Source organism: Podarcis filfolensis (genome assembly GCF_964270895.1).
Source record: "Podarcis filfolensis genome assembly, chromosome: 16".
In the NCBI taxonomy this organism is placed as follows: Eukaryota; Metazoa; Chordata; class Lepidosauria; order Squamata; family Lacertidae; genus Podarcis; species Podarcis filfolensis.
The window spans coordinates 9,638,349-9,663,119 of record NC_139620.1 but is presented as its reverse complement, the minus strand read 5'-3'; the positions used below and the strand labels follow the sequence as shown (position 1 = coordinate 9,663,119).

General features: G+C 47.1%; 1 protein-coding gene across 8 annotated transcripts in view; it reads left to right on the top strand.

The window, feature by feature from the left end:
* The window catches only part of LOC310751711 (lysosomal acid glucosylceramidase-like), a 142,894-nt gene extending 120,165 nt beyond the window's left edge, over nt 1–22,729 (top strand). For 7 of the 8 annotated variants that reach the window (XM_083591256.1, XM_083591251.1, XM_083591255.1 and 4 more), the window contains exons 3-11: nt 4,187–4,378; nt 7,941–8,087; nt 8,180–8,316; nt 10,468–10,640; nt 13,378–13,618; nt 16,401–16,625; nt 17,715–17,878; nt 19,236–19,361; nt 22,490–22,722. In XM_083591256.1, the coding sequence (XP_083447382.1) occupies nt 4,187–4,378; nt 7,941–8,087; nt 8,180–8,316; nt 10,468–10,640; nt 13,378–13,618; nt 16,401–16,625; nt 17,715–17,878; nt 19,236–19,361; nt 22,490–22,646 (1,562 nt within the window). In that variant the 3' untranslated portion in view covers nt 22,647–22,722. Of the gene's footprint in view, nt 1–4,186; nt 4,379–7,940; nt 8,088–8,179; nt 8,317–10,467; nt 10,641–13,377; nt 13,619–16,400; nt 16,626–17,714; nt 17,879–19,235; nt 19,362–22,489 lie in introns of all 8 variants that reach the window. The other variant, XM_083591252.1, reaches the window with a different exon arrangement.
* The last annotated feature ends 2,042 nt before the right edge of the window (nt 22,730–24,771 follow it).

Below are 24,771 nucleotides of genomic sequence, written 5' to 3'. Positions count from 1 at the left end.
CCTTACCATCTGCTTTTATTCAATATTTACACACAGAGAGAATGTTTAGAAGATTACCGTATTTTTTGCTCTATAAGACTCACTTTTCCCCTCCTAAAAAGTAAGGGGAAATGTGTGTGTGTCTTATGGAGCGAATGCAGGCTGCACAGCTATCCCAGAAGCCAGAACAGCAAGAGGGATCACTGCTTTCACTGCGCAGCGATCCCTCTTGTTGTTCTGGCTTCTGAGATTCAGAATATTTTTTTTCTTGTTTTCCTCCTCCCAAAACTAGGTGCGTCTTGTGGTCTTATAGAGTGAAAAATACAGTATACTTTAAAATATTGTTCTAAGAAAGATATGCTAATATGCTTAGGATAAGAATGTAAAGTATATGTACGAGCTGGAAAACAAAAGAGATAAAAGAAGTACAAACAACGATATATTTGGAGAATGCAAGGATAAATGTGGAGATAAAGATTTAAAAATTGTGGGGGAGGGAAGCTGCGGGTGGGTGGTGGGAGTGCTATGCAACAAGTACATTTGTTTTCTATGTTTTTGAACTGTGTTTCTTTGTTCTTTTTAAATTTCACCCCCCCTTCTGTTGATGTTCTGTTTTTGCTGTATTATGAAAATAAAATAAAATAAAATATTTACAGAGAGAGGGTTGGAAATGCAGCCTCTTGGAATAATGGCGCTGCCCGGAGTAAATCTCCCCTCCCCTTCTCTCCCACATCCTAATTCGTCATCCTTTCTACGGATGGCGCTGAGGCCCCTTTGCTTCTGAGCCCTTTGCTCTCCTACTTTTAAGGCTCGCCGGGTTCTGGGAGATGGTGGGTCTGGAATGCTTTCTAGTGATAACGTGTCAGCCAGCTGCTCTGGTTCTGCCCGCTCATCCTCCTCCTCCTCTCCCGTTATTTCCCAACTTTCCCCCTCATCTTCCTCTGAGCTGTGAGCTTCACTCAAACCCCTGTTGTAATTTTGAGCTGCCTCCTTCTTCTCTGGTCACCCCCATTCCATGCCCTTGCACCCTGGCCTGACTTGCAGTCTTCCCATGAAGGCATAAGGTTGGGCCCTGTGAGAAGAGGGTTCTGGATTAGATGGGGCCCCTTGGCTTGATCCAGTTTGAACAGCGCCAACAAAGAGCCCCAAAGAGCCCCAAGTTACAGGGAACCAGGCAGAGGGCCTTCTCAGTAGTGGCACCCGCCCTGTGGAACGCCCTCCCACCAGATGTCAAAGAGAAAAATAACAACCAAACTTTTAGAAGACATCTGAAGGCAGCCCTGTTTAGGGAAGCTTTTAATGTTTAATCGGTTATTGTATTTTAATGTTTTGTTGGAAGCCGCCCAGAGTGGCTGGGGAAACCCAGCCAGATGGGCGGGGTATAAATTATTATTATTATTATTATTATTATTATTATTATTAAATGTACATAGAGTTCCAGCGCCGAGGGCCTTCTGGCGGTTCCATCGTTGCGAGAAGTGAGGTTACAGGGAACCAGACAGAGGGCCTTCTCGGTAGTGGCGCCCTCTCTGTGGAACGCCCTCCCTTCAGATGTGAAGGAAATAAGCAGCCATCTTATCTTTAAAAGACATCTGAAGGCAGCCCTGTTTAGGGAAGTTTTTAATATTTATTGCTGTATTGTTTTTAACACTTGATTGGGAGCCGCCCAGAGTGGCTGGGGAAACTCAGCCAGATGGGCGGGGTATAAATAAATAAATAATAATAATAATAATAATAATAATTATTATTATTATTATTAATCTGCTCATCTCTAGAGCAGAGGGGGAGAGCTCAGTTGGAAAAGCATGGGACCCTTAATCTCAAAGTCGTGGGTTCGAGCCCACCTTGGGCACAAGATTCCAACAGGGGGTTGGAATAGATGACCCTCATGGTCCCTTTCAACTTTTCTATTATTCTATTATCATTATTATTAATAATAGCATCCTGCCTTTCCACCTGTATTATCGTCAGTTCAGGAAATAACAGACCCTCCAAGTGTCCTGATTTCCCAGGGACAGTCCTGGAATTACAGAAGTCCAGGTTTCTGATTTGATCCCAGACTGTTACACTTGTCGTTTTTGAAGGATGTCCCTATTTACATCGGAGAAATGTTGGAGGGGGTGAAAGCTAAGGGACACTGGTGCTGTCCTCTAGGTTGAGGCCTTGTAGTGTTAATGTTTCCAGTGTGTACAACCAGAATTTCTCCATATTTTTTTTATATACTAATGTTGAGGGATCTGTGGGTGTCCCTACAGTAGTTATAGCAATTAACTGCAATAGCAGTTAACTAATTTATGATTAGCTGCAGCCTTCCCAAACCCAGATCAAACTTGCCTGAAGTGCTGTTTGATGTTTTCATTATGATATGGGGGAAATGCGCAACGCAAAGCATTTATTAGTGAAAACAAGATGCAGAAATGCATTAAATTAGAGCCGCTTGCCACAAACATGTCTGTGCTGTTCAGCAAGATTATATGCACAGAAGTGTGTATTAAGAGACATGCAAAAGTGATGACGGATTCTTGTGAGGGCGGATTCTTGAAGAATCCCAGTCTGGCACAAAAATGTGGTGAGCTGAACTTAAGATTGGAAAAAAGAGAAACTGCAATTATTATTTTGTAATTTGTTGAAATAATACATCACCCTTCCTCCCCAAGGGAGCCCAGGGCACAATTTAAAAGCACAAACACAACAGAAGCATCTTAAAACAGTTAAAACATTCCAAAAGCAATTTATGTTAAAATAAAATAAAATACAAACATTCTAAAAGCAGTTATGGCTAAAAGCAGTCTTTCATCCAGGTATCTTGAGTTGCCTGGAACAGGAGCCTTCAATCAGCAAATGCCCTAGCTAAACACATAACCTCCAACGTTTCTCCGATGATAATAGGGACGTCCAAGGTGGTGCTGTGGGTTAAACCACAGAGCCTAGGACTTGCCAATCAGAAGGTTGGCGGTTCGAATCCCTGCGACGGGGTGAGCTCCCGTTGCTCGGTCCCTGCTCCTGCCAACCTAGCAGTTCGAAAGCATGAAGTGCAAGTAGATAAATAGGTACCACTCCGGCAGGAAGGCAAACGGCGTTTCCGTGCGCTGCTCTGGTTTGCCAAAAGTGGCTTAGTCATGCTGGCCGCATGACTGGTTTGCTAGAACCAATCATAAAAGATACACCCATTTCCTATTACCTTTTATGGGAGACAAAGAGCTATATTTCCTTCTATCTATAAATGGCAAACAAGTAGCCATATATCTTACATTTGCCTCAACAAGGCACCTTAATTACCAGATCACCTTTTGCCCTTATTGCCCTATTGCCCTATTCACTCCAAAACAGATGGCTCATTCTGTCTTAAACAGATCTTGGGTTCACATTCTCACACACCATCAATGAAATAAGAATCTAACATTTTTTACTTTCTAAATCCTTTGCATAATTACATTTAAGCCAATATATTTCATACATAACATATATAGATTTTTAAAAGCAAAGGCCTTTTCAAAGTAAAAAGGAACTTAGTAAAAACACTTTCCAAAAGCAACCCCTTAAATCTACAACCCCCTTTCAAGCCAGCTGCTGTTTCTATTAGCTCTTGCCCTTTAACCTTAGGAAAATGTAGCTAAAGCCTAATGGGAGGCACATGGTATTATTTTCTGTTAAACAATAAATCCTACTATTTACTAACTCCTAATTAGTGTTTTTGCAGCTTGATTGTATTCTGTAATATGTGGGGTCAGTGTAACCTTTTTGCTCCCAGCCTATAATTCCCTTTTACAACTTTGAGAATTTTGGCTCCTGCTATAAATCAGGGGGGCCCTTGTCCAGGAGGATAAACATCTGCCAAAGTCTTTTAGCCAGCTGGTCTTCTGCCTGGCATAAAAACACACAAGCATCTGCAAATATATATTTTTAAAGCTCATTTTAAAATACAAGTCTTGATCAGATGCCTCACTAGTGGTCAGGGGTACCTTTACCTAAGGAAAAGGGGGACATTCCGAGATCAAAACAGAAATGGACGGCTTCTGTACATCCAGGTCTGTCCCTGGAAAATAGGGACACTTGGAGGGTCTGAAAACAGTTATTGGTTGTTAAATTTGAACAACAACAACAATGTTAGGGAAGGCCACCTCAGAGCATGTGCAGAGCACCCCTTCTGAAAGGAGCCATTTCCCTCCTCCTGCTCAGCTTTGTGTCTTTTCCATCTCTCACCTAGCGAGCTCCCCTTGCGCTCCCAAGCGTGTCGGCCCTGGTGCCATGGTGTGTGTCTGCAACGCAACTTACTGCGACATGATGGGCCCCCTCTCCCTCCCGCCCGAGGGCACCTTCGTCAAGTACCTGAGCAGCAAGGCTGGCAAGCGCCTGGAGCGAAGCGAAGGGAAGCTTTTGGCAAACAGGAAACGCTCAGGTAAGGAGGGCCTTCTCTAAACAGGTGGGTTGGAGGAAGAAACATGCCGCTCCATCAAGCTTTCTCTTCCTCCGCTGTTGCCTGGGAGTAGCTGTGCCACCAGACTGCCTCAGCGAGAGAGATGGGAAGTGAGGCTCATCAGCTATCCCAAAAGCCCAGCTCCATCAGGTACTTCTTGTCCCTGAGCGGTGCCAGCTGGTCATTATAACTGCCGAATAACTGGTGCCCGATTTAATTTCCTACTTTCTTCCCTTGTTGTCCCATCCCCCGTGCATGTCATGTTTTCTTAGACTGTAAGCCTGCAGACAAGGACTGTGATGCTTTAATTTCTTGCATATTTTTTATTTAAATTGCATTTAGTTTCTTCATGCATAGGGACGTGGGTGGCACTGTGGGTTAAACCACAAAGCCTAGGGCTTGCCGATCAGAAGGTCGGCGGTTCGAATACCTGCGACGGGGTGAGCTCCCATTGCTCAGTCCCTGCTCCTGCCAACCTAGCAGTTTGAAGGGACGCCAGTGCAAGTAGATAAATAGGTACCGCTCCAGCGGGAAGGTAAACTGCGTTTCCGTGCGCTGCTCTGGTTCACCAGAAGCGGCTTAGTCATGCTGGCCACATGACCTGGAAGCTGTACGCCGGCTCCCTCGGCCAATAAAGCGAGATGAGCGCCGCAACCCCAGAGTCGGCCACAACTGGACCTAATGGTCAGGGGTCCCTTTACCTTTTAATCCCAAAGCCATCTTGGCTCTCTTAAAAAATGACCCAAGATTATTTTCTCTGCAGTAGAAGGAAAAACATTCCCCAATGGTTCTTTTCACTTGCAATATCCTTCCATGTTCCTGAGCGTGGATGGACTTCTCGCATGAACAGAGGAGCTCTGGGACAATTCAAGAACTAAGCTGTATTTACCATTTCAAAAGAATGGCCCAAACTGGCCAGGATGGGACAGTCAGCAAGAATTACCAGGTATCTTGACAAACAGGACACAAGCCGCACTCTCTCTGTTGTAGACGTGCTTGTAGGTGGTATTTGGCTAACGGGCTGGGCAATTTCTGAAGCCCTTAAAAATGGTCACACATCTTTGTTCTGGCTCCCCTCACCCTCTTGCAAGGTGGGGGCAACTCTGTTGCAACAGAAAAATAAACATCTTCCTTGCTTTGACTGGTTCCTGCTTCCACTCATTCGCCTCTGACCAATAATGAACGAGTTCGGCTGTCAAAGCCAACCCCAAATTCTTCTTATATTGATCTATATTTATTGAGAGCGTTTGTACCCTGCTCTCAAAAAAGGCCTAAAGGTAAGGGGACCCCTGACCATTAGGTCCAGTCGCATACAGCACACAGCTTCCGGGTCATGTGGCCAGCATGACTAAGCCGCTTCTGGCGAACCAGAGCAGCGCACGGAAACGCCGTTTACCTTCCCGCCAGAGTGGTACCTATTTATCTACTTGCACTTTGACGTGCTTTCAAACTGCTAGGTTGGCAGGAGCAGGGACCGAGCAACGGGAGCTCTCCCCGTCGCAGGGATTCGAACCGCCGACCTTCTGATTGGCAAGTCCTAGGCTCTGTGGTTTAACCACAGCACCACCTTGGACGTCCCTATTATCATCGGAGAAATGTTGGAGGTTATGTGTTTAGCCAGGGCATTTGCTGATTGAAGGCTCCTGTTCCAGGCAACTCAAGATACCTGGATGAAAGACTGCTTTTAGCCGTAACTCCTTTTAGAATGTTTGTATTTTATTTTATTTTAACATAAATTGCTTTTCGAATGTTTTAACTGTTTTAAGATGCTTCTGTTGTGTTTGTGCTTTTAAATTGTGCCCTGGGCTCCCTTGGGGAGGAAGGGTGATGTATTATTTCAACAAATTACAAAATAATAATTGCGGTTTCTCTTTTTTCCAATCTTAAGTTCAGCTCACCACATTTTTGTGCCAGACTGGGATTCTTCAAGAATCCGCCCTCACAAGAATCCGTCATCACTTTCGCATGTCTCTTAATACACACTTCTGTGCATATAATCTTGCTGAACAGCACAGACATGTTTGTGGCAAGCGACTCTAATTTAATGCATTTCTGCATCTTGTTTTCACTAATAAATGCTTTGCGTTGCGCATTTCCCCCATATCATAATGAAAACATCAAACAGCACTTCAGGCAAGTTTGATCTGGGTTTGGGAAGGCTGCAGCTAATCATAAATTAGTTAACTGCTATTGCAGTTAATTGCTGTAACTGCTGTAAGGACACCCACAGATCCCTCAACATTAGTATAAAAAAAAAAATAATGGAGAAATTCTGGTTGTACACACTGGAAACATTAACACTACAAGGCCTCAACCTAGAGGACAGCACCAGTGTCCCTTAGCTTTCACCCCCTCCAACATTTCTCCGATGAAAATAGGGACATCCTTCAAAAACGACAAGTGTAACAGTCTGGGATCAAATCAGAAACAGGGACTTCTGTAATTCCAGGACTGTCCCTGGGAAATCAGGACACTTGGAGGGTCTGTTATTTCCTGAATTGATGATAATACAGGTGGAAAGGCAGGATGCTATTATTAATAATAATGATAACAGAATAATAGAAAAGTTGAAAGGGACCATGAGGATCATCTATTCCAACCCCCTGTTGGAATCTTGTGCCCAATCTTGTGACCGAGCAACGGGAGCTCACCCCGTCGCGGGGATTTGAACTGCCAACCTTCTGATTGGCAAGTCCTAGGCTCTGTGGTTTAACCCACAGCGCCACCTGCGTCCTGGCTTTGGGATTGCTCTCCTGCAATACCTCAGACATGCGGTTTATGAGCAAAGTATGCACATTTACCTTGTGCACTTAGGAACATTGATTTTATTCATGACGCTTTAGCATATGCACCACCGGGGTGCAGAGCTCTGCCCAGTGCCCCCAAATTTAATTTAGCCCCCATGTATTTCTAATTACTCCAAAATGTGTTTCTCGCTTAGCATTTGTCGCAAATGAAGAAAAAATGCAGCTTGCGGAATTCATAGTGTGTGTGTCCTCTAGGTGCGTTTTTGCGGAAATGGAAAACTAAAATTGTGTGCTGAAATGCATGTGAAATATAGCCCTAAGTACTAAGTAGTTAGTCAAAGAAAATGCTGACAATTAGCGAAAATAAACATTATTTTTATAACGAATTCTCTAAATGAATTTGAACTGTAAGTGATGAAATTAAAACGCAGTTTGCAATGTTTCACTCGGTGTCAGTGGCATCTTTGGCACGACTGATCTTGGCAGCGTGACATCAGTCGTGTCAAAGGTGCAGCTGACTCCACTGCTGCTGCTGGGCGCCCCCCAGAATTCGGTGCCCCGCACCCCTTGCACCCCTGGGTAAAGACGGCCCTGGGAGCCAAACCTCCTGCTCTCAGTCAGGGCGGAGGGAAAAAAAGTAGCAACTCTTTCTTACCCCACCCCACTGTAATTCTGGGCTGGGTTAGAGGCAATTAGGGGCCGAGATCGGGTCAGAGGGAAGCAGGCTACGAGCAGCTCTAGTAACCTCTTCTTCTCCCAGACCTAACTCACTCCCTCTATCTCTACCTCCTCTGAAGGGCTCCTGTATTCCTACAATCCCTGCGTTCACTACCAGTGTATTAAAGGTTTTGGTGGCTCCCACACAGACTCATCCTCAATTAATATCCTGCAGTTGTCTCCACCAGCCCAAGAGCGCCTCCTCCGGTCCTACTTCTCCAAAGACGGTAAGCAAATCCAGAGTTTTGTATTTTGTATTTATTTAATCCATAAATCGATTCACTTAAAGTCCCCTGTTTCCCTCCCCATCTCGCTGCAGGCATCGAGTACAACCTTTTGCGCTTGCCCATTGGCTGTTCGGACTTCTCCACTCGCCCGTACTCTTACGACGACGACTGCCCCGACGACTTTGAGCTGAAATGTTTCAGCCTAGTGCAGGAGGACACCGAGTTGAGAGTGAGTGGAGCCGGCTTGAAAGGGGAGGCCTCTACTCCCCTCCTGTGGCTCTCCCAGATAGCAGACTCCCTTCTCCAGGGGCCAACCTGAGGTCACATTCACACCACAAAAATGAAAGCTTTATGCTGATGCTTTCAACAGCCATGAAAAGCTTCTGACTGACCCTAAGGGCTCTCAGCGCCCTTAACAAAACTGCAGTTCAGGCTTGTTTTACAACAAAGAAGAGCTAAAGTTACAACGAGAAATTCTGTTTTAAAAACTGAAATGTAGCTGTGTTGAACAGCCACAGGACAGTTTGTGAAAATTCACCAGTGTTTTAAGATGCACTTTTTCCCTGAAGTACAGTCGTACCTTCGATCCTGAACGCCTCGCGAGTCGAACGTTTTCGGCTCCCAAACATTGCAAACCTGGAAGTGAGCGTTTCGGTTTGCGAATGCTCTTTTGTAAGCCGAACGCCCGATTTGGCTTCCGCGGCTTCCGAACGTTTGGAAGTCAAACGGACTTCCGGAATGGAATCCGTTCGACTTCCGAGGTACCACTGTACACATTTCTGCAAGTAGATTTCCCTAACATAATGTATTTCTGTATCTTATTTTCATGAATGTATACATATTCATATAATATACATTTGCATATATACATACATATATATGTATATACACACACATATGTATACAATATGCATTTCCCACCCCAACATTTCCCCCTAATAGACACGTTTTGATAAATGTTATTTGGTTGGAGAACTCCATTGCAAATTTCAGAGAAGTGCCCATTCCGACAGATAATTCTCTGCCTCAGCTCATGCGAATTAGTGCGTGTTGCGCTGAAACACAAAAACCAAACTGGATTTCGCCTCCATCCCTACACACACCCTAAAACTACAAATCCCCTCATTCCCCAGGGGCTTATGCAATTCCTCCAGAGGCTACTCAGGAGAGGAGAACCTGGCCAATGGGGTGACTTTTTGTGGGGCTGTGGATGTTGCCAGACCCCCAAACCCAACTTGGAAGTCTATAGGGATTTTCCTGCTCGCCCCCACCCCCCCAGGTGGATGAGGGCACAATCTCCACCCGGCCTCCCTAAGCAGGTTAAGAAGGAAGGACCGCCTCCCTGCAGCTGGACCTTTAGCAAAGGTTTGCCTCCATTTCCATCCAGCGATGTAAATTCCTCGTTTGTTTAGACCAGGCTTCCTCAACCTCGGCCCTCCAGATGTTTTTGGCCTACAACTCCCATGATCCCTAGCTAGCAGGACCAGTGGTCAGGGATGATGGGAACTATAGTCTCAAAACATCTGGAGGGCCGAGTTTGAGGAAGCCTGGTTTAGACACTGCGTTTTAAATTTGAATGCCATGCCCCCAGGGACTGCGCTCCATGCTTAACCTGCCCCTCTCGATGACGTCCCTGGGGCTGGCCCCCTAGGCCTCAGGTATGGGCCCTAATATTGAAGCACGTGGAAATATAGTGGTACCCACTTAGGGCGGAACAAGGACCAGACAGAGACAGCTTTGGAGAAAAAGAAGGTGAGGGTTTATTGCTGAGCAATAATGGACCCAGTTGGAATCTTTTCCAAAAGACTGGGACCCCGAAGCATACAAATCCTGAGGTTATGTACCTGAGCAAATCACAGATCATGAGACAATCATGAGACAGTCACGCACGCCAGCAAAAAATAACCAATTAGCGCCTCTTGCCATGCCCCTGGCCGTGCACAGAGTTCACTCCCAACTTCTGCTTTCCATGGTCTGCACAATGATGCACAGTCTGACCTTTTCCCTGGTTCTGACAGTACGGGAATATGAGACTCAGGGAGGGAATCTCCTGGCGGTTTGGCCCTTCCTGTTTCGTGGACTATTTTAGCCTGGATTTGAGGGGGAGTTTGTACCAGTGTCTTCTGATTCATGGCTTCCCCAAGTTGGTTCTGGACTTGCGGTTCCAAGCAGTTTGCAGTTAGCTTAGGCAAAAGCTTTTCTTGATTCAAATGGATTATAAAATCACTGTAAGCCCTGTTATATGTGAGCATATATGAATATATTGATTACTGATAACTGATTATATGAATAGCATAAGGGTAGCCCCCCTTTTCTTGCTTCAATATCTCTGGGATGCTCCTGGATCTGCTCACTGGATCCCCATCACCTCTCCCCGTAGATCCCTCTCCTTCAACGCATCCTGGCCTTATCTAAGCGACCCCTCTCCCTTATTGCCAGTCCATGGTCTAGCCCAGGTTGGATGAGAGTCAACGGCAAGGTGGAGGGCAAATCGAAGCTGAAGGGGAAAGCCGGAGACATGTACCACAAAACGTGGGCCCGCTACTTCGTCAGGTAACACCCGTTGGTCCGCCAGCGCACATGCGCACACACGTTCTTTGGAGAAAGGGAGGGTGGGATGAGTCGTGCCACAGAGACCCGTGGCTTGGAGCTGCCTCAAACAGCCCGACGCTGCTGGCGCCCTGACCTCGAATTGAGACGTGGGGGAACCCGAGACGCAGGCCAAGCGGTTAATGCAATTTCACATGCAATCCCAAATTACCCCAACAAGAACTTGGGGGGGGAGGGCAAATGCTCCACTCAGCAGAAGGAGAGGTCCCCCCAGAATAACAAAGGTGGCTTATTGCAATTTGAGCATCTCATGCTGTTGTTTATGTGGTAATTCTACTTTACAGAGTTGTGCGGAATTCGCTTGACCCTGTTTAGTCGTACTGTTTTTCTCTCGGGGAAAGGGCTATGCGAGGTACTTGGCTTAGAGCCGTGGTTCCCAACGTGGGGCACAGGCCCCACAGGAGGGCAATTTGATTTGGGGAGGGGGCAATTTGAGAATGAGTTATTAACAGTGAATGGCGTTTTAGGCTTCCTCCACATGAATAGGAGTTCACTTTTTTAATAATAAAAATTTTATGTCACGGGTGTGTGTGTGTCAGGATATTATTATTATTATTATTATTATTATTAATTATTATTAATAATAATTATATTATTATTAATAATAATAATACCCCACTCATCTAGCTAGGTTTTCCCAGCCTCTCTGGGTGGCTCCCAACAGGATATTAAAAACACAATAAAACATCAAACATTAAAAACTTCCCTAAACAGGGATGACTTCAGATAACCTTATAAAGGTTAGATAGTTGTTTATTTCCTTGACATCTGCTTAGGTGGGGCATAGCCAAAAAAAAAAAAAAATGTTGGGAGGGAACCACTGGTTTAGAGTTTAAAAGAGCACACAGCTTTGACTCGGCATACTTGTCCTTGTCAGATTGAATGTACAAGGAAGGTAGATAATAACTTGTGTCTCTGAAACATGTTTACTTGAATTCGTATCTGAGACTGGCTAATATTTGCAGACTGACTCTGAGGCACACGGCCGCATGCAAACCGCACGCCTGCTGCTCTCACAGTTAAAACTCACTCAGCGGTCGAGCTAACTGAAAAAACTGCCTTCTGTGGTGATACATCCTTATGCTACAGAATTAACCCTTTGCGTAGTATTTTGGATGCACCGTTCGCACAGTTTAAAGCCCTGAACAAACACAGTCGGAGGCAGTGCCGTGGGAGGCGATTTTCGTTTAAAATAGCTCAACAGCTTTGCCAAAAAAAGAGAGCCGGATTTTCACTGTTGGGAATATGGCAACCCTCGCAGGTGGCAGCCTGGGAGAGGGCCTTCTCTGTGGCAGCCCCTAAATTGTGGAAGTTCCTGCCCACAGAGATCCAACTGGCACCTTCATTATACAGCTTCTGTCAAATGATGAAGACACATCTCTTTGCCCTGGATTTTGAGACTTGAGCTGTATACCGTATTTTTTAGGACCCACTTTTTTTCAAGTTTTTTCAAACTGTTTTTAATATTGTGTTGTAACCCACCCTGGGAACTTAGGGCAAAGGGTAGTTAAAATAATAATAATAATAATAATAATAATAATAATAATAATAATAATACCCTCCCCATCTGACTAGGTTTCTCCAGCCACTCTGGGTGGCTTACAGCATATATAAAAACATAGTAAAATGTTGTTATTATATGCACTATATGGTGTATATTTGATGATGGGATATATTAGCTGATGTGAAATATTCAAGTGGTCAGATCACAGTGCAACATTCTGCCTCCTGATGGAAAAACATACACAAATAAACTGCACTTTAAATGTACATCACGACATCTAGTGGCATCATCTATTAGTTTCCAAAAGTCCAACTTGTGCATTTGCATCATCAGTGCACAGCAAGATCTGGTTAAAAGAAATGAACCAGAGTAATAGACATATTTCTGATTTCAGCAGCTTCCGCACTGTAAAAGTGTCTGGGAAAGTGGAAGATGTAACGTTAGCAGCAGGGGGAATAGGTCCATTGTAGCTGAAGGCAATGGGACGCGGGTGGCGCTGTGGGTTAAGCCACAGAGCCTAGGACTTGCTGATCAGAAGGTCAGCGGTTCGAATCCCCGTGACGGGGTGAGCTCCCGTTGCTCGGTCCCTGCTCCTGCCAACCTAGCAGTTCGAAAGCACGTCAAAGTGCAAGTAGATAAATAGGTACCGCTCCGGCGGGAAGGTAAACGGCGTTTCCGTGCGCTGCTCTGGTTCGCCAGAAGCGGCTTAGTCATGCTGGCCACATGACCCAGAAGCTGTACGCCGGCTCCCTCGGCCAATAAAGCGAGATGAGCGCCGCAACCCCAGAGTCGGCCACGACTGGACTATTTCTGGGTTAGTGGAGTCTGTAACCTGAAGCGTATGTAACCTGAGGTACCACTGTAATACTAATAATAATAATAATCTGCAGTAAAGAAGGTTCTATGCCCATTACCAACAAAACTTTAAATTCTAAAGGATGAAGGCCTGCGTTAGGACTTTTAACCCCAAAGTCCAGGATTACTCAACTGCTCCACTGCCTCTTTGTAAGCAAAAGGAATAGAAACTTTAATCTAAATTTAAAGCTGAACATTTGGGGATGGGGTAGAAAATCCCTGAGACCCTCGCAGCCCCCTCCCAAAGCATAGCTCTGGCCCTTTTCATGTCCTGAGTGCCGGGGCTAACATCCCCTCTTTCCTCCATCTGTTGGGGTCCAGGTTCCTGGATGAATACGCCAGACACAACATCACCTTCTGGGCGGTGACACCCCAGAACGAGCCCAATAGTGCTGTCTTCTCACCCAGTGGCGACTTCCCCGTCAACCGCCAGACGGCCGAAGAGGCGCGAGACTTCATCATCCTAGACCTGGGCCCTGAACTGGCCGCCAGCTCCCACAAAGATGTCCTGCTCATCATGTATGATGACCAGAGGTCCGAAATCCTCAGCTGGGCCAAAGTGGTAGGTCCCCAGTTCACTATCTCCCATTAAAGCGGCGCTCGATCAAAGCGGTGCCATAGTGCCTGAAATGCATGGTGAGGGTGTGGCCTTGCAATTGTTGACTCCACCTAAAATTGGCTCTGGGTCTGCCTGCTGTTTGGCTCCCTGGTGTCCGCCTCCACCAGATCCCAATGAGCAGGCAGGCCGCATGGCGATCCAAACTGACCCCACCATCCAAACTGACTGCCATCCAAACTGACCCCACCAATGTGGCCCACATTTTAATCTGAGGAATTCAAGGTGTTACTGGCTGGGGGAAAGCAAAGGTCACAGAAATACCCTGTACATGTTCAGAGGGGCTACTGCTACCTCTTCATTCCCTCGCACGTTACCGGGTAGGACTCTAAGTGCTGGGGAGCAACCCTCCTTCCCTTTCCTCCTGCCCTCCTCTCACCCACCACGGCCGCTGGCTCCAATCTGCACTGTGGCCCTTTTAAGCCCATGCCCTTCTGTATCACTCTGTCTCTCTGCCTCTGGTTCACAGCGGAGCCCTGGCAAATGACATCATCAGGCTGCGTTGCCCAGTCTGCAGCGGGCAACTATATTGTGAGGGGCTGAGAGGCAGGATCCATGTGGACCGGGCCACAAGCACTTACCTTGCTGCTCCAAAATCCCACAAACCCACTTGATGTAATAAAAAAACTATGGGAGGACGACATAGGCTATTGGATTAACCCCAGCCAATGGCCTAGAATGTGGTCTAAACCTCCCTTTAAACCCGTATCAGCGAAAAGGAAAGAACTCACCCTGAAACTCACTTACAGCTGTTACCAAGGAAACGAGCGCTAATACGCCCAGGAACCTCACCGAATTGCTGGAGAGGATGCACCTCCACAGGCACATACCTCCACGTGTGGTGGGAATGTCCCAAAATCCAACTCGTCTGGACAGCAACATAGCTGTCAACCGTCCCTTATTTGGCGGGAAAGTCCCTTATCCCAGCGCCGTGTCCCACTGCTGTCCCTTATTGATGATGTCCTTTAAATTTCCCGGGTTTCAAAGGAAGCAGCTCCTCTCCCTCCCTCCCTGCCGGCCAGGGAGGAGGGAGGCTCCCACTGTGTTGCTTGGCTGCGTTGCTCACCCAATAAGGAGTCTAAGAACGACTGGGGGGTGGAGCTTGCATGCCTTGTGCTGATCAAATCAGCTGCGTTGCCTGGGGACTCGCCTTTGCTCAGCGCTTCCCAGCGGAGAGGTGACGGTAGTTTTCCTTGCTGCATCCCCTTTGCCGGGTTGCTGTGCTGTGCTAGTTGACTAAAATCCCTTATTTTGGCTGCTGATCCCTTATTTTCGAGGCTGCTGGTCCCTTATTTTCACATCTGTAAGTTGACAGCTATGGACAGCAATCATACAAGAAATATGCAAAATAACCAAGCAAGTATTAGAGGTCACCTCAGAACTGGCCCTAGTAAACATGTTCCAAGATAATAATACCCACTCACTTCATGAAGAGCTCATAACCCACCTACACTCAGCAGCTGCAAACAACATAGCCAGACACTGGAGAGACCTGTCAGGAGTAATCATGGACCAATGGTATCAAATAGTATGAGAAACAGCCTTATTAGAAAAACTAACCGATAAACTGAAACAGACAGGGGGCCAAATAGAAGAGGACACCTTCACCCCGGTACGTCTCTCCTTCATCACATACATAGTCCAACAAGAATCCGCCAACAGCATACAAATCAATCTGGCTAACCTGATTCAAACACACACACACCCCACTCACACACATAAGCAAATCTCACAACAGCCAGCCAAAGACAACCAACCACACCCTAGGCCACCACCACCTCTCTCACCACCAAGGATACACGATGAGTGAATAGTAAGAGAACCCATACAAGTAACACTGATACAAAACTCCATACATACACTAAGTAGAAGAACAGAAACATAACCACCCCACCCCACCCCACCCCACCCCACTCACCATTTCCCCTCCCCCCTCTTTTATTCCTAGGTAAAGATAAAGGGTAAAGGGATCCCTGACCATTAGGTCCAGTTGTGGCCGACTCGGGGGTTGCGGCGCTCATCTCGCTTTATTGGCTGAGGGAGCCGGCGTACAGCTTCCAGGTCATGTGGCCAGCATGACTAAGCCACTTCTGGCGAACCAGAGCAGCGCACGGAAACGCCGTTTACCTTCCCGCCAGAGCAGTACCTATTTATCTACCTGCAGTTTGACGTGCTTTCGAACTGCTAGGTTGTCAGGAGCAGGGACTGAGCAATGGGAGCTCACCCCGTCGCTGGGATTCAAACCGCTGATCTTCTGATCAGCAAGTCCTAGGCTCTGCGGTTTAGCCCACAGCGCCACCCGCGTCCCCTTTTATTCCTAACCTAACATTAAAAAGCAAGCATTTACCTTGGAGACCCTGCCTAGCCTCTGCGATCGGCCACCACCACCTCTCTCTCCCTCGCAGCGATTTCAAGTCAGAAGTCGTGATGGCTTTACGAATTCCAGGACCTCCCCGGCAAAACCGGGGCAGTTGAGGGGTGTGCAGCCGCACCCAATCATTTTGGAACGCTGCTTTTGACTCGGCACTCCATCTTCTCTTTGCCTGAGCAAGGAGAAACACATCAGACTGCCATTAACTTTAAGGTGGGGTGGAGGGGTGGGAGACAATATTTTTAAATTGCCCCCACCCACTGCACAAGCCAAGGGATAGGCAAAGGACACTCGAATTCCTTCCTCCCTGGTGCAAATAAGAATGAAAGCTTTGGCCCTCTCCCCCTCCTTTGGCAGATCCTTGGAAACAGCAGTTCCGCCAGGTACATTGCAGGCATTGGAATCCACTGGTACTACGATCCCACAACCCTTCCGAGCCTGACTTTGGATCCCACACACTCCCTCTTCCCCAATTACTTCCTGCTCTACACGGAATCTTGTAACGGTTATCCGCCGATTCCCGTGAGAGTGGACCTCGGGAGCTGGGACCGGGGCGTCAAGTATAGCCAGAATATCTTGGAGGTAAGGTACTGCTACCCGTGGGCCCACTGTGGCAGCAACTTGAGAAGAGGGAGCTTTCTGAAAATCTTCATCTGAGGGGTGGGGGTGAGCGAAAGCGCTGCGGTGCCCACGCAGGTTAGGGCTGGATCTACACTCATGTTCTTTAATGTTAAAGGTAAAGGGACCCCTGACCATTAGGTCCAGTCATGGCCGACTCTGGGGTTGCAGCGCTCATCTCGCTTTATTGGCCGAGGGAGCTGGCATACAGCTTCCGGGTCATGTGACCAGCATGACTAAGCCTCTTCGGGTGAACCAGAGCAGCGCACGGAAACGCCGTTTACCTTCCCGCCGGAGCGGTACCTACTTATCTACTTGCGCTGGTGTGCTTTCGAACTGCTAGGTTGGCAGGAGCAGGGACCGAGCAACGGGAGCTCACCCCGTCACGGGGATTCGAATCGCTGACCTCCTGATCGGCCAGCCCTAGGCTCTGTGGTTTAACCCACAGCGCCACCCGCGTCCCTTCTTTAACGTTAAGGGAGGGTTAATGAATGGTTTTGGCAACATAGATGGACATACGACATCCTACCTCTTTTCCTTGATGGGAAAAAGCCAAGGTAAAAAACATTTTAATGAACACGTGTGCTCTGTGATGTTTTAGAACGGCATACAGTGGAACCTCGGTTTTCAAACGTAATCCGTTCTGGAAGACCGTTCAACTTCCGAAACGTTCGAAAACCGAGGAGCGATGGGCAGTTGGCAAAAGCCATTGAGAAAAAAAAGAAAAACACGCAGCGGAAGTCGTTCGAAAACGGAAGCAATCACTTCCGGGTTTGGGCCATTCAGCTTCCGAGATACTTGAAAACCGAGGTTCCGCTGTATCTAATATAATTATAATAGCGGGAAATAACGCTAAACAGGTCAGTGTAGATCCAGCCCTGGATGGAAGTGGTTTGGGGGGGGGGGAATCTGGCAGAAGTCTTTTCCCAAAGATGGGACCCTTGGGACCTCTTGCAGGCTCTGCTGTGGAGCCCCCTGCCCCTTCCCCTTGGTGGGCCACCCCCTCCTCCCTCCCACCTCCCTGGCTGACCTATGCCCTTTGAGCCCTTGCAGAACATCAAAAACCATGTTGTGGGCTGGATCGACTGGAACTTGGCCCTGGATATGCGCGGGGGACCCAACTTCGTTGAGAACTTTGTGGACAGCCCAGTCATCGTGAACGCTGCAAAAGATGAGTTCTACAAGCAGCCCATGTTCTACCACTTAGCTCATTTCAGGTAAGGCTTCAGTGGGTGACTTTGGCTGTAACTGCCCACCAAGGATGCCCTGAGGGTAATCAAAGAAGCTCCGTGGCACCGGCATAATGTACCTTTTCATGCAGCTATCTTGGTTCTGGTAATTACGACTGTTAAGTTGTGGGTGAACATATCAGACGACACAGCAATTATTCAAACAGCTCTTGTTTATTCACAGGCCAGGACAGAACTGAATTGAAGGGTTTAGTCAGCCTGCTTATATAGAGCTCCAGTACAACGCAACTGTAACAATTTTCTAATACTATCCAATCACTGAACGTCACTTTCGATCCCTTATTTGCATAACTATCTACAGTATCCCCCCGCTGGCCCAGGGTGAGAACTTCAGTACATAACAACGACAATTAAAGCTTAATTGAAAATGCTAATTGTCATAATTATCTTGGGCTGTTAATGCTGTGCTGTAGGCTCAAGTAACTATATATGTGTAAAAAAAACCATATATCAGCCTCCCTCATTCCCAGAAAGAAACACAAACCCTGGGTGAGCTCCCCTTGGAGAATGGGGTAGCATGGAACAACACACACATTAATACAGGCAGAAAGGTCAGTTTGCATTTTGTAGTGCAGAAAGTATTGATCTGATGTGTGGAGACCTTTCCTATTCTACTTAATTCCAGAGGGTTCTGGAAGCTTCTCCATGTGAAAGAAACAAGCAGAAGGTTCCGGATGTTTGGGTTATTCCTTCAGAGAAGCTGAGTACAGCTAGCTTAAACTGGTTCTCTTATCTCTTTCTGTCAAGCTCATGCTGACTATAAAAATAGACCAGAAGGAGCCTGGACTTGACTTTCTCTTTCTATCTCTTTTCCTTCCGGTGTGGTGTTCTGTACATAGTATGCTATAATGTCAAGGTTTAGACTTATTGTAAGTTTAAGTCTGCTGCAACTGGATTTCTTACGGACATTGCCAATCCTGAATGTAGTGGATTTGTGACCATTATGCTCATTTGCCTTCAGTATCAGTAAAGCTCTGCTGGATGAAATATTAATTGCCTCTAACCTATTTTGGGGGGAATCCTGCAACGTGTTTAAGTTGTTACTCTGCTAACTATACGTCTGAGTTCTGCTCTGGATCAATCCTGAGTAGTATTTCAAAGACAAGATATACTGGGGGTTGCCTATCCTGGTCGCTACTGCCTACCCCTTGGCCCTTCTCCTACCCCTTACCCACCCCCTTGACTCCCCCTACCCCTCGCACCCCAAATGTACTTTTTTATGCAGATGCGAAGATATACCGATGACACGGGGTTGCTGTATAGAGCAGAGCGTCAATCCTCTTTCCCCGCCACCCTCCTCCTAATTTCTCTTTTCTCTCCCCAGTAAGTTCATCCCGGAAGGCTCCGTCCGAGTCTTTCTGGCTTGCAACAGCCTCCTGGGCAATTGCCAACTACAGACCGAGGGCTTCTTACGCCCGGATGGTGTGGCAGTGGTGGTTGTGCTTAACAAGTGAGTGCGCAGCCTTGGGGAAGGAAGAGTAGGTTTCCTAGCCGTCAGCATGTATTAGGGGGACCCGGGAGAACTTCGAGGCTGGAGCACGCAGCACATTCCAGCAAAACTGCTCAGTCGGTAGACCATGAGACTCTTATAATCTCAGGGTCTTGGGTTCGAGCCTGTGGGAATGTTGAGGAACGTAGGCGAGGATATATTGATTAAATATTATCCCTCCTCACTCCGGCTAGTGAGCAAGAAGCAGAACACATTCCCTTGCACATTGTTAGAAGAAAGTTGATGGAATTGTTAGAATAATAATAATAATAATAATAATAATAATAATAATAATAATACATTTTATTTATATCCCGCCCTCCCCACCCGAAGCCGGGCTCAGAGCGGCTAACAACAGTAAAATAATGCAGCATTCTAAAATCAATTCATTATAAAATCAGTTTAAATCAAATTAATGGCAACCATTGGGCTAGAGTTCTATGAGGATCACCAAAGGAGGGGGTCAGGCTGTGCCTTCGCCAAAGGCCTGGTGGAACAGCTCTGTCTTGCAGGCCCTGCGGAAAGAGGTCAAGTCCCGCAGGGCCCTAGTCTCTTGTGACAGAGCGTCCCACCAGATCGGAGCCACAGCCAAAAAAGCCCTGGCTCTGGTTGAGGTCAGCCTAACCTCTCAGTGGCCTGGGACCTCCATGATGTTTTTGTTTGAAGACCGTAAGGTCCTCCGTGGGACATACCAGGAGAGGCGGTCCCATAGGTACAAGGGTCCTAGGCCGTATAGGGCTTTAAAGGTTAAAACCAGCACCTTAAACCTGATCCTGTACTCCACCGGGAGCCAGTGCAGCTGGTATAGCAGTGGGTGAGTGTGATCCCGCAGCGAGGACCCCGTAAGGAGTCTCGCCGCGGCATTCTGCACCCGCTGGAGTTTCTGGGTCAGTCTCAAGGGCAGCCCCACGTAGAGTGAGTTCCAATAATCCAGTCTGGAGGTGACCGTCTCGTGGATAACAGTGGCTAGGTCAGGGCGAGAGAGGTAAGGAGGTAAGTTGAGCAATGCAGTCTGGCTTGTCCAGATTGGATTGTTCCTGGTAAATTCCCCTTTCTGTCCCTCTTAAATATAATAGCAACACGGCAGTCTTCTTTAAATTCCTTCTTTAAATTCCAGTCTTCTTTAAATTCTTTAAATTCTGGTTAATTCCCCTTTCTTTCCCTCTTAAAAATAATAGCAACACGGCAGTCTTCTTTAAAAGTACAGTGGTACCTCAGGTTACATATGCCTCAGGTTACATACGCTTCAGGTTACATACGCTTCAGGTTAAAGACTCCCCTAACCCAGAAATAGTACCTCGGGTTAAGAACTTTGCTTCAGGATGAGAACAGAAATCGTGCTCCGGCAGCGTGGCAGCGGCAGGAGGCCCCATTAGCTAAAGTGGTGCTTCAGGTTAAGAACAGTTTCAGGTTAAGTACGGACCTCCGGAACGAATTAAGTACTTAACTCGAGGTACCACTGTAATGGTAAAGTTTACTTACATTCAGTTCACAGTAGTGTCGTGAAGGCAGGCTTTAATCTTGTGGTTCCAGTTACATTTCTACCTTGTGGCTTCCATCCCCTGTAAGGATGAGCCTTGTGTTGCTAGCTAAGAGCCAGCAGAGAGGAAGATGGCAAAAGAGGAAATGGGAAAAGGCGAAAAGAGGAAGACGGCTGCATGACTAGCCCTTTTATAGGGTCTGCTAGGGTCACGCCCATCTACCTGGTCACACACAGGGGGAGGAGGCTCCAGAACAGGTATGACAGGAAGTCCTCCCTATCTGGAGCAACATTCCCCTGTGCGTCCACTCTAGGAAACAGGAAATGTTGTATTTGACTGCTACAGTGATGATACATCCCACAGAGCCCCATGTTGGGCAAAAGATTCCTGCATTGTAGGGGGTTGGGATGGATGACCGTCGTGGTCCCTTCCTGCTCTACAATTCTATGACGGTAATCTATGACCTAGGAAACCCAGGGAACCCATTCTACAGCTTGAGGCTAGCTGCGGCTGGGCTGCGGCTTTCAAGCTGCATGCACAGTCTTCTGAATAGTGATAAACAAATATTAAAGGCACTCATACCCAGATGGAGACTCAAGCTTCATTCTGGCTCTCTAGAATGGGCCAGACAAACTTGAAGGTTTCGGTTCCACTCTGGAGATCTAGCAACCCCACCTCTTGTTGAAAGCAAGGCAGTTTGCATCTCCCTACCAGCTGCCTCCCTTTTGACTTCTGGCTTGTTGGGACTCAGATATACCGTATTTTTTGCTCCATAAGACGCACCTGACCATAAGACGCACCTAGTTTTTAGAGGAGGAAAGGGGGAAAGCCCCATTTTTGGGGAGATCCGCTCACAGTTGTGCAGCTTCTTTTGCAAAGGGGAAAAGCCCCCTTTTTTAAGGATCAGCTCAAAGTTGTTGAGCTTACTTTGCAAAGGGGGAAAATCCTGTTTTTATGGGGTTCAACTCACAGTTCTGCAGCTTCTTTAGGAAAGGAAAGGGAGCCGTTTCTACAGTTTCCAGACACATAATCTAATCAGCCAGTCACATGTCGCTGGGGAAACAAACAGCCTCCGTCTGCAGAACATTCAACAATGGAGGCCTGGGCAAGGGGGTGGGGCCAGAAAGGGAGCCAGCGATTGACCACACATTTGCTCCATAAGATGCACAGACATTTCCCCCAACTTTTTAGGAGGAAAAAAGTGTGTCTTATGGAACGAAAAACACGGTACTTTTTTCCCTGCCTGCCCCCCACCTTGCCACCTGGGCTCATCACCTGGCGCATAGACCATGGGTTCACCTAGCTCAGAACTGTCTGCAGGGACTGGGAGTGGCTTTCTAGGGCATTCAAAGATGGAGATGCCAGGGATTAAATTAGGGCACCCCTTGCATGCCCAATCTGCCCACTTCCCAGTAGTGCAAAAATCCACAAGGAAGCCTGAGGCAACCCAGCCAGATGGGTGGGTTATAAATAAAGAAATTATTAAAAAATATATAAAATATTTCAAGGGCGCCCCTACCTTTTCCTGGCAATTCTGGTGGGGATAGGGGTGGTTCTGTGCCCCGCGCCATCCCAACTCCTGATCCAGACCTTTCCTCTGTCCCTCAGGTGTATCTGGAATGTGCCTTTCAGCATCGCAGATGGTCAGCTTGGCTACATTGAGGATGTGGCTCCGGCCAACTCCATCCAGACTTACCTGTGGAAGACGTCCACTACCTGCCTCGGAGGAAAGGGGCAAGGGAAATGCCTTCTCTCCACAAGGTGACCCGGATGCATGGAAGCAGCCTCAATCTTTCCCCTGCCTCACCCTGCAAACCTCAAGATCATGGATAGAGCCTGATTGTTGTTGTAGGAAGTGAGGACAGGTGACCCCACCTAGGCCCGAAGTCACCCCCCCCCCAAAGCAGGCTCAAAGCTTCACAAAGCTTTTCAAAATCATTTTTCTCAGCAGCTAAAAGGCATTAGCTAAGCATCAGAAACATTTTGCTCTGCTGTAACAAAGGTCGCTTCTCAGGCTATAGTTGACCTTGCCAAACAGTACATTTGACTTGCAACTTTCTTTCTGGGACCTATGCCAGAACAAGAGATTGAAACATATCTGAACACTCTGAACCCCCTTGGCTTCTCACCCCCCCCTTTCCCAAGACAGCTTTCTGTTCATGCTCAGAGGAACTCATGGGCAGGACTCCTGAGGGAGGAGAAAAGGGGGAGGGAACTAGAAAGGGGTATATATGCTTGTGCACATGACTGTGAACTCGTGCATGCTTTTTGTGAGTTATCACACTTGCTCCTTCTACCAGTTTATGGGTGGTAGAAATAAAGCTTTTTCTCTGAAACTATTCCTTGACTTCCCTTCCACTTCCCTTTCCCGGGCGCAATATTTTTCCCACCCGAGGGCAAAGCCTCATAAGGCTACATTGTCAGGCTTTGGGGAATCAGATCCCTCCCCCGATGGCAGTAAATAAGCAGATCAAACGAAAGGAGTGTTCTTACCAGTTAGTTCTTTAATAATCACAGCGAGAGACAAAGGAATGCATCTCTCTCTAGAAATGGCGGTGCTCCCAGTAAAGGTCTACCCCTCCTCCGTCCCCATTAATCTGTGCCATTCCTACGTTGGGTATCCTGAGCTTGCTGCCGCTGCGCTCTCTGTTCTATCACTCTTGGAGCCCGTCTAGTCCTAGGCGAAGGGGGCTCAGGAATGCTGTCCAAGGACACTGAATCTGCCAGATGTCTCCCTCCTGGTGTTTCCTCTTCTAGCTGTTCCTCACCCAGTATTTCCCAGCTTTTCCGCTCTGGACTATGCCCTTCTGCAAACCACTGTTCTGAATCAATACTGTCCTCCTGCCCTTGGGAAGCTTCAGGAGAAGGGGGCAGCAGCTCCCACCATTACTCCTCAGTCCAGCCCCTGGCAATTGTTGGGACAATGTGGAAAGGAGGTGAGACTCTGCCCAGACCTGGAATAGGAAGAATGGAGGCTAGGAGATGCCTGCTTACAGATTCCCGTGTCCCTTCTGCCACCCCACCAATAGGCATACATAAACTCTCTCCCTTTTCCCCAAGGCTATAATCAGACACTCATTTATCAAGCATTAAATGTGATTTGAACCCTCCCTAACGCAGATATGTTTTTCTGCATTCATGTGGCTGACGGGGTCCGAGCAGAGAGAACGAGGACAGGACTTGCGTGCTCCTTCTTGGGTTTTGTGCCAGGGGTGGGAGGAGGAATTGGTTTAGTTTATAGCTGGGTTAAAAGCTTGGAGGCTTTATTCTTGAAGTAGAGAGTGGCAGTTTGCATTTCTTAGTGCAGAAAGTATTGATCTGATGTGCAGAGATCTTTCTCATTCTACTTAATTCCAGAGGGTTCTGGAAGCTTCTCTGTGTGAAAGAAACAAGCAGAAGGTTCCGGATGTTTGGGTTATTCCTTCCGAGAAGCTGAGTACAGCTGGCTTAAACTGGTTCTCTTTTTTTTTTCTGTCAAGAGCATGCTGACTATAAAATAGGCCAGAAGGAGCCTGGGTTTCACTTTCTTGTTCTATCTCTTTTCCTTCTGGTGTGGCATTCTGTATATAGTGTTAAGGTTCAGTCTTATTATAAGTTATTGGAATTTTTAAGTTAAGTCTGCTGTAACTGGATTTCTTATGAACAGCGCCAATCCTGAATGTATTGGATTTGTGACCATTATGCTCATTTGCCTTCAGTAGCAGTAAAGCTCTGCTGGATGAAAAACAATTGCCTCTGGTCTATTTTTTGGGGATTCCTGCAACGTGTTTAAGTTTTTACTCTGCTAACTATACGCTGGAATCTGCTCTGGATCAGTACTGAGTAGAATTCCATGACATCCCTCCTTCTGTATTCAGAATTTTTGCCCTTGTGCTATTTTACATATCATG